Source organism: Tachysurus vachellii, chromosome 2 (assembly GCF_030014155.1).
Source record: "Tachysurus vachellii isolate PV-2020 chromosome 2, HZAU_Pvac_v1, whole genome shotgun sequence".
Classification (NCBI taxonomy): domain Eukaryota; kingdom Metazoa; phylum Chordata; class Actinopteri; order Siluriformes; family Bagridae; genus Tachysurus; species Tachysurus vachellii.
This window is the reverse complement of record NC_083461.1, coordinates 3653071-3669221: the sequence shown is the minus strand read 5'-3', so window position 1 is coordinate 3669221 and position 16151 is coordinate 3653071. Positions and strand designations below refer to the sequence as shown.

General features: G+C 45.2%; 2 protein-coding genes across 3 annotated transcripts in view; one reads left to right on the top strand and one right to left on the bottom strand.

Moving 5' to 3' along the window:
- Nucleotides 1–2286: 2286 nt before the first annotated feature.
- zcchc4 (zinc finger, CCHC domain containing 4) overlaps nucleotides 2287–16151 on the bottom strand; it is a 16828-nt gene continuing 2963 nt past the window's right edge. Inside the window, exons 2-13 of the mRNA XM_060894000.1 lie at nucleotides 16095–16151; nucleotides 14990–15072; nucleotides 14247–14525; nucleotides 13548–13628; nucleotides 9932–10004; nucleotides 9691–9841; nucleotides 6187–6287; nucleotides 4002–4123; nucleotides 3773–3848; nucleotides 3635–3686; nucleotides 2619–2745; nucleotides 2287–2488 (exon numbers count right to left, since the gene is read on the bottom strand). The exon at nucleotides 16095–16151 is cut by the window's right edge and continues 47 nt beyond it. Coding sequence (XP_060749983.1) covers nucleotides 2383–2488; nucleotides 2619–2745; nucleotides 3635–3686; nucleotides 3773–3848; nucleotides 4002–4123; nucleotides 6187–6287; nucleotides 9691–9841; nucleotides 9932–10004; nucleotides 13548–13628; nucleotides 14247–14525; nucleotides 14990–15072; nucleotides 16095–16151 — 1308 coding nt within the window. The 3' untranslated portion in view covers nucleotides 2287–2382. The remainder of the gene's footprint in view (nucleotides 2489–2618; nucleotides 2746–3634; nucleotides 3687–3772; nucleotides 3849–4001; nucleotides 4124–6186; nucleotides 6288–9690; nucleotides 9842–9931; nucleotides 10005–13547; nucleotides 13629–14246; nucleotides 14526–14989; nucleotides 15073–16094) is intronic.
- si:dkey-219e21.4 (tripartite motif-containing protein 72) lies at nucleotides 10073–13287 on the top strand. Of its 2 annotated transcripts, XM_060894061.1 has the most exons (8): nucleotides 10073–10561; nucleotides 10641–10722; nucleotides 11296–11436; nucleotides 11523–11618; nucleotides 11769–12002; nucleotides 12086–12105; nucleotides 12203–12336; nucleotides 12578–13287. In XM_060894061.1, the coding sequence occupies exons 3-8, from the start codon at nucleotides 11305–11307 to the stop codon at nucleotides 13162–13164; spliced, it is 1203 nt and encodes a 400-aa protein (XP_060750044.1). In that variant the 5' UTR covers nucleotides 10073–10561; nucleotides 10641–10722; nucleotides 11296–11304; the 3' UTR covers nucleotides 13165–13287. The 2 variants fall into 2 exon arrangements, with proteins under 2 accessions (XP_060750044.1, XP_060750035.1); XM_060894052.1 differs by lacking the exon at nucleotides 10641–10722 and having other exon boundaries at nucleotides 10074–10561.

The following is a 16151-nucleotide window of genomic DNA, read 5'->3' as shown; positions in this document are numbered from 1 at the left end:
TGAGGAACTCGTATACAGTATTGTTCAAAATAATAGCAGTACAATGTGACTAACCAGAATAATCCAGGTTTTTAGTATATTTTTTATTGCTACGTGGCAAACAAGTTACCAGTAGGTGCAGTAGATTCTCAGAAAACAAACAAGACCCAGCATGCATGATATGCACGCTCGTAAGGCTGTGCAATTGGGCAATTAGTTGAAAGGGGTGTGTTTAAAAAAAATAGCAGTGTGGCATTCAATCACTGAGGTCATCAATTTTGTGAGGTGAATCATGTGGCCCCTATTTAAGGATGACGCCAACACTTGTTGAACATGCATTTGAAAGCCTGAGGAAAATGATCAAGACATTGTTCATAAGAACAGCGTACTTTGATTAAAAAGTTGATCGGAGAGGGGAAAACCTATAAAGAGGTGCAAATAATTATAGGCTGTTCAGTTAAAACGATCTCCAATGCCTTAAAATGGAGAGAAACACCAGAGAGACGTGGAAGAAAACGAAAGACAACCATCAAAACGGATCGAAGAATAACCAGAATGGCAAAGGCTCAGTTAATGATCAGCTCCAGGATGATCAGCTCCAGGATGATCAGCTCCAGGATGATCAGCTCCAGGATGATCAGCTCCAGGATGATCAGCTCCAGGATGATCAGCTCCAGGATGATCAGCTCCAGGATGGAGTTACCTGTCAGTACTGTGACAGTTAGAAGACGTCTGTGTGAAGCTAATCTATTTTCAAGAATCACACGCAAAGTCCCTCTGTTAAAAAAAAGGCATGTACAGAAGAGGTTACAAGAGTTAAAAGAACACATCAACTGGCCTAAAGAGAAATGGAGGAACATTTTGTGGACTGATGAGAGTAAAATTGTTCTTTTTGGGTCCAAGGGCCACAGACAGTTGGTGAGACGACCCCCAAACTCTGAATTCAAGCCACAGTACACAGTGAAGACAGTGACGCATGGTGGTGGCTCATGATATGGGCACGTTTCTCCTACTATGGTGTTGGGCCTATTTATCGCATACCAGGGATCATGGATCAGTTTGCATATCGTCGCTGTCAGACGGAATCCTCGTATCTCCAAAACCGTTATTTTTCAGGACATTAAAAAAACGCCGTACCTTATCTGCAGTGCACAGGGTTTAGTCCACGTTGCAGTGGATTGTCTTGCTCTAAATTCCTGTCCTCAGACGAGCAACAGAACTAGCGGGGGTCAAGATTTTTTTTCTTTGAGCCCAGTGTTTTGAAGACATTTACCTCAGAAGACGTGTTGATTCGTTGCGACTCTTCTTGAGGAGAAATATGCCGTGAAGCTCTCCCACGGAGTGAGGAAGAGGTGGACAGTTGAAGTGTACAATGGAGTTATGAGATTTGCGCTCAAGCTATTTTCAAGACTTTAGATTGGTTAATAACTTGTAAAAATAACAGACCCACGTGGGGACTGACCAATAGCATCGATATGTGAAAAAATATGAAATTGACCAAATTTGGACATACGAGGTTTCTGCCCGACAGCGACGATATGTCAAAATACTTAAAGAGGTCATGTCGCCTTATGCTGAAGAAGACATGCCTTTGAAATGGTTGTTTCAACAAGACAATGACCCCAAACACACTAGTAAACGAGCGAAGTCTTGGTTCCAAACCAACAAAATGAATGTTATGGAGCGGCCAGCCCGATCCCTGGACCTTAATCCAATCGAGAACTTGTGGGGTGATGACAAAAATGTAAATGAATTGTGGAATGTTGTTAAAGAACCATGGAGTGGAATAACAGCTGAGAGGTGCCACAAGTTGGTTGACTCCATGCCACACAGATGTGAAGCAGTTTTAAAAAACTGTGGTCATACAACTAAATATTAGTTTAGCGATTCACAGGATTGTTAAATCGTAGAAACAAAAACGTTTGTACAAAATAGTTTTGAGTTTGTTGTACGGTCAACGGCAGACACTGCTATTTTTCTGAACACACCCCTTTTAACTAATTGCCCAATTGCACAGCCTTACGAGCGTGCATATCATGAATGCTGGGTAGTGTTTGTTTTCTGAGAATCTACTGCACCTACTGGTAACTTGTTTGCCAGGTAGCAATAAAAGATATACTAAAAACCTGGATTATTCTGGTTAGTCACATTGTACTGCTATTATTTTGAACAATACTGTACAAACCGTGTTACAGCTCGCATTTTAATTAGCGCTGCCTCTTATGTAACCGTGGGATTTGACCGCAGGACCTTATTAATCACGGAGACGACAACCTGCAGGCTCTTGTCCGTGTTCGTGATCACCGACAGCGTAAAAGGGTAAAGTTTATTAAGTAAAACACAAGAAGGCGCAGTACATTTTACTCCAGTCGTCCACGCTGGACGTATCAGAGCACCGGTGAGTCATGTGACCTTTTTCTTCTTGTTCCTGTGTGCGTTCTTGTTTTTCCTTTTTTTAGCCATGCGCTCGTTGCTGTCGTGTCTGGACTCCCCTTTAACGCTCTGTACGCTGGAATAAGAGACGACACGAGGATCAGGTCGGGTTCGTCACCTGAACGTACACGATATAATACACCACGAGAGGAGGCTACGTGAGATCTGTACTGTGTGTGTTTGTTCGTGTTGGTGGAACTGCTCACGTTTTCTTGTGTTTGAGAGGACAGGCTTTGTGTTTGTGTCCAGGATCGCCGCAGTTGTAGCAGCCCGTTTGTCCGCAGCGGTGATCCGGAAGGACGCAGCGTCCGCAGGGGGAACAGTGACGCCATGCTGAGGGGTTACAGAGACGATAAAGGGGGTCGGTTATGAAAATACGGCTGTATGGTGAACCGTGTATGAGGGTGGATGGATGGACGGACATATGGGAAGATGGATGGATGGATGGACGGACATATGGGAAGATGGATGGATGGATGGACGGACATATGGGAAAAAAGGATGGATGGATGGACGGACATATGGGAAAAAGGATGGATGGATGGACGGACATATGGGAAAAAAGGAGGGATGGATGGACATATGGGAAAAAGGGTGGATGGATAGATGGAAAAAAGGAAGGAAGAAATTAATGTAAAGAAATGAAGGAAGAAAGGAAGGGGGGGAAGGAAAGGGAGGTGGAAAGGATGGATGGAAAGATGGAGAAAAAAAGATGGATGGATGGACGGACATATGGGAAAAAAGGATGGAAGGATGGATAGATGGATGGGAAAAAAGAAAGGAAGTAAAAGATGAAAAGAAAGAAAGGAATGGAAAAAAAGGAAAGGGAGGTGGAAAGGATAGATGTAAAAATAGAGAAAAAAAGGATGGATGGATGGACGGACGGACATATGGGAAAAACGATGGATGGATAGATGGATGGATGGGGAAAAAAAGGATGGATGGATGGATGGATAGATGGATGGATGGGAAAAAAGAAAGGAAGTAAAAGATGAATGGAAAAAAGAAAGGAATTGGAAAAAAGGAAAGGGAGGTGGAAAGGATGGATGGAAGGAAGGAAAGAAAGAAAGAAAAAGGAAGAAAATATGGAAAGGAAGAAAGGATAGATGTAAGGAAAAGAAGGATGGAAAGAAGGAAGGATGGACAGACTTTTGGGGAAATATTCATATCAAATAAAATAAGAGCTTCGATTGGTTCACAGGAAGGAAGACGTAACACTTACACGGCTTCACACACCGTCCACATTCAGCACAATGTCTCCACGGTCTTCCGTTCTGGGGGAAAATCAACAGCGCTCAGGTTTTTGTTGTGTTTTTAGGGACAACGTCCATAACAGAACTTTTCCTTTCCTCAGCCGTACCTTTGATGTGCAGGCGTTACAGACGTCACAGTGTCGGTTCTCTGCTGAGACGTATCTCTTACAGACGCTGCAGAAGCTGAGGATGTGAACAGAACAGCTGAACATTTAACACTCATTATGACTCTAATGTATTATAGAGACTAGTTAAGAGTGGAGGTGTGGAGCGTGTTCAGTGTGTGTGCTCAGTGTGTGTGCTCAGTGTGTGTGCTCAGTGTGTGCTCAGGGTCACCGGTAGCCTTCCTCCTCCGGCAGGACGACGTCTCTTGGACTGAGGTTAGTGAACAGTCGCACCGGGGACTGCTTACGGCCCGTCGTCCCCTGTTTGTACAGGGGATGGTTATCGTAGTCCACCTGCAGGGACAGTGTGTGTGTGTTACTGCTACAGCTGGACACACTCAGGGACAGTGTGTGTGTGTGTTACTGCTACAGCTGGACACACTCAGGGACAGTGTGTGTGTGTTACTGCTACAGCTGGACACACTCAGGGACAGTGTGTGTGTATGTTACTGCTACAGCTGGACACACTCAGGGACAGTGTGTGTGTGTGTTACTGCTACAGCTGGACACACTCAGGGACAGTGTGTGTGTATGTTACTGCTACAGCTGGACACACTCAGGGACAGTGTGTGTGTGTGTTACTGCTACAGCTGGACACACTCAGGGACAGTGTGTGTGTATGTTACTGCTACAGCTGGACACACGCAGGGACAGTGTGTGTGTGTGTTACTGCTACAGCTGGACACACGCAGGGACAGTGTGTGTGTGTGTTACTGCTACAGCTGGACACACTCAGGGACAGTGTGTGTGTGTTACTGCTACAGCTGGACACACTCAGGGACAGTGTGTGTGTTACTGCTACAGCTGGACACACGCAGGGACAGTGTGTGTGTGTGTGTTACTGCTACAGCTGGACACACGCAGGGACAGTGTGTGTGTGTGTTACTGCTACAGCTGGACACACGCAGGGACAGTGTGTGTGTGTGTTACTGCTACAGCTGGACACACGCAGGGACAGTGTGTGTGTGTGTTACTGCTACAGCTGGACACACTCAGGGACAGTGTGTGTGTGTTACTGCTACAGCTGGACACACGCAGGGACAGTGTGTGTGTTACTGCTACAGCTGGACACACGCAGGGACAGTGTGTGTGTGTGTGTTACTGCTACAACTGGACACATGCAGGGACAGTGTGTGTGTTACTGCTACAACTGGACACATGCAGGGACAGTGTGTGTGTGTGTTACTGCTACAGCTGGACACACGCAGGGACAGTGTGTGTGTGTGTGTTACTGCTACAGCTGGACACATGCAGGGACAGTGTGTGTGTGTGTTACTGCTACAGCTGGACACACTCAGGGACAGTGTGTGTGTGTGTGTTACTGCTACAGCTGGACACATGCAGGGACAGTGTGTGTGTGTTACTGCTACAGCTGGACACACGCAGGGACAGTGTGTGTGTGTGTGTTACTGCTACAGCTGGACACATGCAGGGACAGTGTGTGTGTGTGTTACTGCTACAGCTGGACACACGCAGGGACAGTGTGTGTGTGTGTTACTGCTACAACTGGACACACTCAGGGACAGTGTGTGTGTATGTTACTGCTACAGCTGGACACACGCAGGGACAGTGTGTGTGTGTTACTGCTACAGCTGGACACACTCAGGGACAGTGTGTGTGTGTTACTGCTACAGCTGGACACATGCAGGGACAGTGTGTGTGTGTGTTACTGCTACAACTGGACACATGCAGGGACAGTGTGTGTGTTACTGCTACAACTGGACACATGCAGGGACAGTGTGTGTGTGTGTGTGTTACTGCTACAGCTGGACACACGCAGGGACAGTGTGTGTGTGTGTTACTGCTACAACTGGACACACTAGCAGTAAGAGAGCACACTCTCTCTGCTGGTTTCTTTCTTTCTTTCTTTCCTTCTTTCTCCCTCTTTCTTTCCCGCTTCCTTTCTCTCGCGCTTTCTCTCTCTCCATCTTTCTTTCTATCCTTTCTTTCTCCCGCTTTCTTTTTTCTCTCCCCTTTCTTTCTCTCTCAATGTCTCTCAGTCTCTCTCTCTCAATCTTTCTCTCTCTCTCTCCATCTTTTTCTCTTTCTCAGTCTCTCTTTCTCCCCCTCTCTCAATCTTTCTCTCTCTCTCCATCTTTCTTTCTATCCCTCTCTCCCTCTCTTTCTTTCTGTCTCCCCCTTTCTTTCTCTCTCTCTATTTTGCACCTTTTTAAAACTTCACTTTGTAATGACCATAAGAGCTTTAGTCGTGTTCACACACATGAACCTCAGAGGGATTTAACTGAACACGTTGTGATTCCATCCATCTCTAGTCTATAATAATAATAATATTATTATTATTATTATTATTATTATTATTATTAATAAGTTTTTATCCTTTATACACAACCTGTTACCTGGTAATCCAACATAGTGAAGGCAGGGAAACAGTCGAGGATCCTCGGTTCAAAGAAGTAGGGAAATATCCAGATGATGGGCATCTGGGAGCCGCCGCTGTCTGAGGGTGAGAAGGCCGTGAGTGTAGAAACGGTTACTGAGAGACATTAAAGGACCTGAGAACTAATAAGGGTTAAAAAAACTACATTTGTGTGTGTAAAATGATGGTGCAAAAGTTTGTACACCCATTACTAATATTTTATGATTTTTTTAATAACATGATACACACTCAGGAACCATCATGGGTGTTCAGTTTATTGCACCATCCTTACACACACTTGTGCCTTACACACAAACACACTTGTGCCTTACACACACACACACACACACACGTGCCTTACACACACACACACACACACACACACACACACACACTTGTGCCTTACACACACACACACACACACACTTGTGCCTTACACACACACACACTTGTGCCTTACACACACACACACACTAGTGCCTTACACACACACTTGTGCCTTACACACACACACACACACACGTGCCTTACACACACACACACACTTGTGCCTTACACACACACACACTTGTGCCTTACACACACACACACACACTTGTGCCTTACACACACACACACACACTTGTGCCTTACACACACACACACACACTTGTGCCTTACACACACACACTTGTGCCTTACACACACACACTTGTGCCTTACACACACACTTGTGCCTTACACACACACACACACACTTGTGCCTTACACACACACTTGTGCCTTACACACACACTTGTGCCTTACACACACACTTGTGCCTTACACACACACACACACACACACACACTTGTGCCTTACACACACACACACTTGTGCCTTACACACACACACACTTGTGCCTTACACACACACACACACACTTGTGCCTTACACACACACACACACACACACACACACTTGTGCCTTACACACACACACACACACACACACACACACTTGTGCCTTACACACACACACACACACTTGTGCCTTACACACACACACACACTTGTGCCTCACACACACACAAGTGCCTCACACACACACACACACTTGTGCCTTACACACACACACACACACACACTTGTGCCTTACACACACACACACACACACACACACACACACACTTGTGCCTTACACACACACACACTTGTGTCTTACACACACACACACACACACTAGTGCCTTACACACACACACTTGTGCCTCACACACACACACACACACACGTGCCTCACACACACACACACACACACACTTGTGCCTTACACCCACACACACTTGTGCCTTACACCCACACACACTTGTGCCTTACACCCACACACACTTGTGCCTTACACACTTGTGCCTTACACACACACTTGCCTTACACACACACACACTTGTGCCTTACACACACACACACTTGTGCCTTACACACACACACACTTGTGCCTTACACACACACACACTTGTGCCTTACACACACACACACTTGTGCCTTACACACACACACACTTGTGCCTTACACACACACACACTTGTGCCTTACACACACACACACACTTGTGCCTTACACACACACACACTTGTGCCTTACACACACACACACACTTGTGCCTTACACACACACACACACTTGTGCCTTACACACACACACACACACTTGTGCCTTACACACACACACACACACACTTGTGCCTTACACACACACTTGTGCCTTACACACACACTTGTGCCTTACACACACACACACACACACACTTGTGCCTTACACACACACACACTTGTGCCTTACACACACACACACACTTGTGCCTTACACACACACACACTTGTGCCTTACACACACACACACACTTGTGCCTTACACACACACACACACACACACTTGTGCCTTACACACACACACACACTTGTGCCTTACACACACACACACTTGTGCCTTACACACACACACACTTGTGCCTTACACCCACACACACTTGTGCCTTACACCCACACACACTTGTGCCTTACACCCACACACACTTGTGCCTTACACACACACACACTTGTGCCTTACACACACACACACTTGTGCCTTACACACACACACACTTGTGCCTTACACACACACACTTGTGCCTTACACACACACTTGTGCCTTACACACACACTTGTGCCTTACACACACACTTGTGCCTTACACACACACTTGTGCCTTACACACACACACACACTTGTGCCTTACACACACACACACACACTTGTGCCTTACACACACACACTTGTGCCACACACACACACACACACACACACACACACACACACACACACACTTGTGCCTTACACACACACACACACACTTGTGCCTTACACACACACACTTGTGCCTTACACACACACACACTTGTGCCTTACACACACACACACTTGTGCCTTACACACACACACACTTGTGCCTTACACACACACACACTTGTGCCTTACACACACACACACACACACACACACACACACACACACACTTGTGCCTTACACACACACACTTGTGCCTTACACACACACACACACGTGCCTCACACACACACACACGTGCCTTACACACACACACACACTTGTGCCTTACACACACACACACACACTTGTGCCTTACACACACACACACACTTGTGCCTTACACACACACACACACACACACACACACTTGTGCCTTACACACACACTTGTGCCTTACACACACACTTGTGCCTTACACACACACTTGTGCCTTACACACACACACACACTTGTGCCTTACACACACACACACACTTGTGCCTTACACACACACACACACTTGTGCCTTACACACACACACACACACACACACACACACACACACACACTTGTGCCTTACACACACACACACACTTGTGCCTTACACACACACACACACACACACACTTGTGCCTTACACACACACACACACTTGTGCCTTACACACACACACACTTGTGCCTTACACACACACACACTTGTGCCTTACACACACACACACACGTGCCTTACACACACACACACACACACACACACACACACACTTCTGCCTTACACACACACACTTGTGCCTTACACACACATACACCTGTGTCTTACACACACACACACTTGTGCCTTACACACACACACACACACACGTGCCTTACACACACACACACACGTGCCTTACACACACACACACTTGTGCCTTACACACACACACACACACACACACACACACTTGTGCCTTACACACACACACACACTTGTGCCTTACACACACACACACCCACCTGTGCCTTACACACACACACACACTTGTGCCTTACACACACACTTGTGCCTTACACACACACACACTTGTGCCTTACACACACACACACCTGTGCCTTACACACACACACACCTGTGCCTTACACACACACACACTTGTGCCTTACACACACACACACTTGTGCCTTACACACTTCGTCATACACACCGTTTCCCTGTAGCCGCCTCCATGTGTGTGATATGTTGGAGAACGTGTGGCCTAGAAGCTTCACCAGACCTCCGAAAGGTGGATCTGTGACCATCACCACTTTATTACCATCTCTCTCTGTCAGGAAGTCCATGAAAACTTCAACTGCTTCCTGTAGACAGGAAATTGAACAAATATCAGTGTAACACCTTGTGCTTGTGTGTACAAACTGATTTATATATAAAAATGCAGAATGTTTTACTTTTCCATCGAAGAAGTGATGATTAAACATGTTGTAGTGACAAAACTCATCCTGGGGATAAAACTGGGAATATCTACAAGAGGAAAACGCAGCAATGGTAGAGAATAATTCTTCTTATTTCATGGCATTTTGCATGCACCTACATGTGCACACACACACACACACACACACACACACACACAAACACAGGCTTTGACTTGTTATGTCCTTATTAAAACTTTTACAGCTGCTTCTGCACATACCAGAGAAGAACATCGAGAGAGAGAAAGAGAGAGAGACAGAGTGAAAGACAGACAGAGAGCGAGAGAGAGTGAGTGAGAGAGATACAGAGAGCGAGAGACAGAGAGAGAGAGAGAGAGTGAGAGAGAGAGAGTGAGAAAGAGAGAGTGAGAAAGAGAGAGTGAGAGAGAGATACAGAGAGAGAGAGATACAGAGAGCGAGAGAGAGAGAGACAAAGCAAAAGAGAGAGAGAGAAAGTGATCCAGAGAGAGAGTGAGAGAGAGAGAGACAGAGCAAGAGAGAGATACAGAGAGAGCTACAGAGAGATACAGAGAGATACAGAGAGCGAGAGAGAGACACAGAGAGAGAAAGAGAGCAAACAATAACAATCCTTCAGTCCCACACGTTACTGTAAGTATCTTTTGTCATTTTATTTCCTGAGACCGAATTATTTACTGCCATTTTCAGACACTGTTGTATTTATGTCTAGATCGACCACAGAACACAACACAACACAACACAACACAACACAACACAACACAACAGGAGAAACTGTGGAGGAGGTTTAGAAGGTAAACGATTTAATTACTGTTGGTTACTGACACAGAGCCTCAGACCAGAGAACTCAGATGGGAGAACTGTACAGCTTTATCCTGCTCTACAGACCTACTGTAGAATCACATGTACACTAAATCCTTCTAGAATTAAATGACAATCGTTATGGGTTTGTTGAACAGAAAGAAATGAAACAGAAGAGGTTTTTATTCGCTTCTAGAAGTGAAGCAATCGCTTTTCTCCTTCGCTATTCCAGAGCATTGCTACCCAAACCTCCACGGTCTAGAACGGATCTTTCCCTAATCTAGAACGCAAATATCCTTCTTGTGTTAATTCTGTATTATTTGAAACGGGTTCATTCTACTCTAGAACGTAGCGCTCCTGTGTAACTCGGACGCTTGGAGTAAAGTTCTGTCCTAAATACCTGCGGCGCGCTTCAGACATGTTCCAACATATCGCGCCCAGGAGGAAGGAACGGATTAAACTGTGGCGGAAAATAAAGCACACGAGAAGCAGTAATGGACCACCGCTCTGAGCTGGAAGAAACGAGGATGAGGATTTTTTTTCTGTGATTCTGATTGTTTTTCTAGTCAGCAGAAATGGCAGAGGAAGAGCGCGGGCCGCAGGCGCCGCTGGCCGACTCGCTCCGTCTGACGTCGGTCACGCAGCCTTATCCTCGTTCTCCAAAAACACGACGGAAGCCAGACGCCGACTCGCTCAATCCCTCACAGGTTTGTCCTCGTTGTGTTGATGATAGTCGGGTTAAAGCAATACGGCACACGTGGGTTTGTCATAAAGGCGTTTGTATGAACATCAGGAACAGCTGTCCTGCTGGCTGGAGGAGCTGGAGAAGGAGAGCAAGAGCACGGAAGCTCATATGGCGTCTCTGAAAAAGCGCCAAACCAACCTGGCGGTAAGCGACGAGCCGTGCGGTCTGTAACGTACAGAATCGCGCGTATGGACGCGGCTCGTAATTCGTTTCATAATTCGATTGAATGTAACTCTTTTCCGATATCGTGACCACACCTTCTCTCTCTCCACCGTCTCTGTTCTCCGGGTGAAGACGAGCGCGGAGACGATGGAGCAGCAAGTACGTGAGCGATTCGAGGCTATGCGTCTGGCCCTGGAGAAGGAAGAACAGGCCGTACTGGGTTCTCTGGAACTAGAATACCGGGAGAACAGCAGCAGGATGACGCGTCTCCTGAACGACTGGAACCAGCACCTGAAACTGGTGCGCAAACGGATCGGCGTCGTCAGGACGCTGCAGCAGACGGGAGCTGAGCAGCAGCAGCAGCAGGTAACCTTCATCAAACACCTTCATCATTTCCTCACAAAGCCAGAACTATAAGCCTGTAATTTTATCTTCTGTCCTGATTTTAGGTCTCTCATGAAGATTTCAGGTAAATCGTCTCCGTCGTCGTTCGCGACTCCGGGTTAAAATAACCGACGTTAATAACCAATCGGCTTGAGATTTCATTCGTGTAAACTTTTGCGTAGCTGCCACAAGAAGCAGGACGCAGCCGAGCTGGCCATCAGGCTGAACGGTGAAAGGTTCCAGAAGCTCATGAAGGTTTTGGGGAAGATCTCAAAAGATCTGCAGGTCCAACTACAGAAGAAGAGCCTGCTGCTCGGTAAACGATTCACTTATTTATTTATTTATTTATTTATTTAAAATGAGCTGCAGACGAATATCACTGACTCATGAACTCATAGCTGGTTGATGTGAATAACAGATTTTAGTGAGGTTCGACATGCTGGATTCTGATTGGTCAGAACGTGTTGATGAATTTTCAACACACCACTAAATCTATTACCACACGTCTCCATAACGCACCGTGTTGTCTGAAGCCTATTCTGTATTTTTCTTGCCAGACTCCACTCAGGTGGTGATTGACAGGGCAGCCAGCCACAGACAGATCAAGGTGACTTCGAATGGGCGGGGCTTATACGTCTCTCCTGACGACAGCTCGGCCCCTCCTCCCCCTCTGCAGTTCGATCAGACCTGCTGCGCCCTGGGCTCGCCTGCCGTAAGCTCGGGACAGCGCTACTGGGAAGTGGACGTTCACTGCTGCCCTTCCTGGGCCGTGGGCGTGGCTTACGGCAGTCTGAACAGGAAAGGGCGGGACAAAAGCACAAAACTGGGCAGGAACAGACTCTCGTGGAGTCTGGAGTTTCAGGACGGGCGCCTGTCGGTTTGGCACAACGACCTACACTTGGCTCTGTCCGGTCGCGCGCCAGACCGAGTGGGCGTGTACGTGAACTTCGCCAAGGGACAAGTCGCGTTCTATGACGCAGACGCTATGAAGATGCTACAGGATTTCTCAACCAGCTGCATGAGCGTGTTCGACAGGGCGCATCACCAGTTCACAGAGCCCGTGTTTCCTGCTTTTCGCTTTTTTAAAGCTAGAGATCGACAGACTGTTCCGGATCATATGGAGATCTGTGACCTCGGGCTCTAACGCACTGCGGTTCTGCAGCTCGTCCTGGTCCTGGTCCTGCACGTTTTAGTCTTTGTCCTGTAAACTTAACCTTTAACATGTAAAATCACATTTGTTTAAATTTGAGGTCAAAAGTAAACTTGTTGGCTTCATCAGGTGAGTAATAATAATAATAATAATAATAATAATTAATAATAATTAATAATAATAATAATAATAATAATAATAATAATAATAATAATAATAATAATAAATAATAATAATTAATAATAATAATAATAATAATAATAAAGAATAATAATAGTAATAATAATAATAATAATAAAGAATAATTAAAATTAATAATAATAATAATAATAATAATAATAATTAATAAATAACAAATCATGTAATGTTCCGCTCACCTGAAATCAATATCCAGTAATAAACTCTTCATGGCACGAGTCTTGTCCTCGGTGCTCCGGATCTTAATCAGCTCATGTAATCTGTCAGGAAGTGAGAAATGTTTAGTTTGATGTACAATAACTCCCCGACACAGCAGGCTAATTTGTGAAATAGTCATTAAGAGCTTTAGATACTAAAAGAATCGTAAATGACGACAGGGAAGAAACCGAGAGAGTCGACCGTTCAGAACCGGCCATGCTGTCTGGGTGGGCGGGGCATACGGTCTCTCTCACCTGTCAATCACTAGCCAATTCTTAGTTAGTTAGTTTGTAGATTCATAGTTTGCAGGTTTGTGAGTAAGTTTTAGTGTTTTAGCTTGTAAAATCATAAGAACGGTTAGCTTGTAGGTTTGATGGTTGGACAGTTAAAGCTTGTTTTCCTGATTTCTAATCCAGTCCTGGTTTAAAACATTTCCAGGTGGCTACAGACTATTTTAATATAAATCTATATTACTGTAGTATCCATCAATACTGTGCTAATCATGTCCAGATCAGAAGGATAAAGCCTGAACTGGCAACCCCGGTATAAACGTACTCTGTAATGCAGAGTAAACATCCGTTGAATAATCACTAGTCTGCTAACTACATGTTGTTATATATATATATATATATATATATAAATGTATATATACACATGGCTACGATATTTTTAACACTCACCTTGGCGTCCCAACGCAAAGAACCTTCCGGTATCCTAATCCAGAGAGCACATCCAGAAGGAAGTGGCAGCTGCGGTCAGCAAACAGGTACTGCGCATTGCTCTTCTTATTCTCCAGAGCACGCAGCAGAAGACTGGGCCTTCTTAGACGAGCCACTGTGATGTCGTCAGAAAGCGCCCGGTGCGAGGCGTGAGCGCTCCATTCGTCAGGAAGGAGCAGGAGCTGACAGTCCACACAGAACCTCCTCTGATCCAGCGGCAGGGAAACAAACTCCCTGAACCTGCCAGAGGAGTGAAAACTTTACACCTTGCTCTTATATCCTCTCACACAGGATGGAATGTCGAGCACGCCGGATTCGACGAGGGTGCCAATACTTTTAGCAATGACATTTTTGATCGACGACGTTAAAATGCAATGCTAGGAATCTCGAAACGTTACGCAGAACAGCGTGTATGACATTTCATTTCATTTCATTGCGTTAACAGGAAAGAAACGAAGATGATTCTATAAGACAAATCAGAGCCGCTCTTTGTTTCTAGCTCCGCCCACATTCCCCAGGTCGGCTGTTTTTTGTACAGAGCAAGAAAGGGACTCTAATTCTTCGACACGATGCGGTATACGACGTGTAAACGCTCACAACGCAGTTTAAATAAAGACTCGATAACATGCCAGTGTGTGTTTTTTTTTTTGTATTCTTCTTTTGTGATTGTTTCTCATTGGTCCTTTTACATTGATGATATTTACCTCCTGCAGTATTGCGTATGAGTGAACAAGGGCTTCTTCAACCGGTTCTGCTCCTCTCTCGCATGCAGTCGTTCCTCTGATACCTGAAACGTTTGCAATTAAAACGGTATACAGACTAAAGATAGAACTTCAGTAACAGATATTCATGTAGATCCATAACAATTTAAATCTAATGTTCCTCTAGAAATATATACTCATGAAGCAGGTACAGAAAAAAAATTGCATTCGATTCTGTACCTACTGCATTCGATTCTGTACCTACTGCATTCGATTCTGTACCTACTGCATTCGATTCTGTACCTACTGCATTCGATTCTGTACCTAATGCATTCGATTCTGTACCTACTGCATTCGATTCTGTACCTACTGCATTCGATTCTGTACCTAATGCATTCGATTCTGTATCTAATGCATTCGATTCTGTACCTAATGCATTCGATTCTGTATCTAATGCATTCGATTCTATACCTAATGCATTCGATTCTGTATCTAATGCATTCGATTCTGTACCTAATGCATTCGATTCTGTACCTACTGCATTCGATTCTGTACCTACTGCATTCGATTCTATACCTACTGCATTCGATTCAGTATCTAATGCATTCGATTCTGTACCTAATGCATTCGATTCTGTACCTAATGCATTCGATTCTATACCTAATGCATTCGATTCTATACCTAATGCATTCGATTCTGTATCTAATGCATTCGATTCTGTACCTAATGCATTCGATTCTGTACCTACTGCATTCGATTCTATACCTAATGCATTCGATTCAGTATCTACTGCATTCGATTCTGTACCTACTGCATTCGATTCGGTATCTACTGCATTCGATTCATTGTCTATTGGAGGGATGTTGTAGCCTAGTGGTAACTACTGATCGGAAGGTCATGAGTTCGAATCCCAGGTCCACCAAGCTGCCACTGCTGGGCCCCTGAGCAAGGCCCTTAACCCTCAATTGCTCAGTTGTATATTGAAATAAACTGTAAATCACTCTGGATAAGGGAGTCTGATAAATGCCATAAATGTAAATGTATTGCATTCGATTCAGTGTCTATTGCATTCGATTCCGTGTCTACTGCATTTGATTCGTTCCTTTACCTTTTCACTCTCCCACTGAAAGAAGCTGCAGTATTTTCTGTCTCGACATGCAGAGCA

What these genes read in the sequence shown, in the direction of transcription:
- si:dkey-219e21.4 (XM_060894061.1), top strand. Translation starts at nt 11,305, where the DNA reads ATGGCAGAGGAAGAGCGCGGGCCGCAGGCGCCGCTGGCCGACTCGCTC. An exon ending in CTGAGCAGCAGCAGCAGCAG is followed by an intron (nt 12,003 to 12,085) that starts GTAACCTTCATC and finishes TCCTGATTTTAG; the next exon opens with GTCTCTCATGAAGATTTCAG. An exon ending in GAAGAAGAGCCTGCTGCTCG is followed by an intron (nt 12,337 to 12,577) that starts GTAAACGATTCA and finishes TTTTCTTGCCAG; the next exon opens with ACTCCACTCAGGTGGTGATT.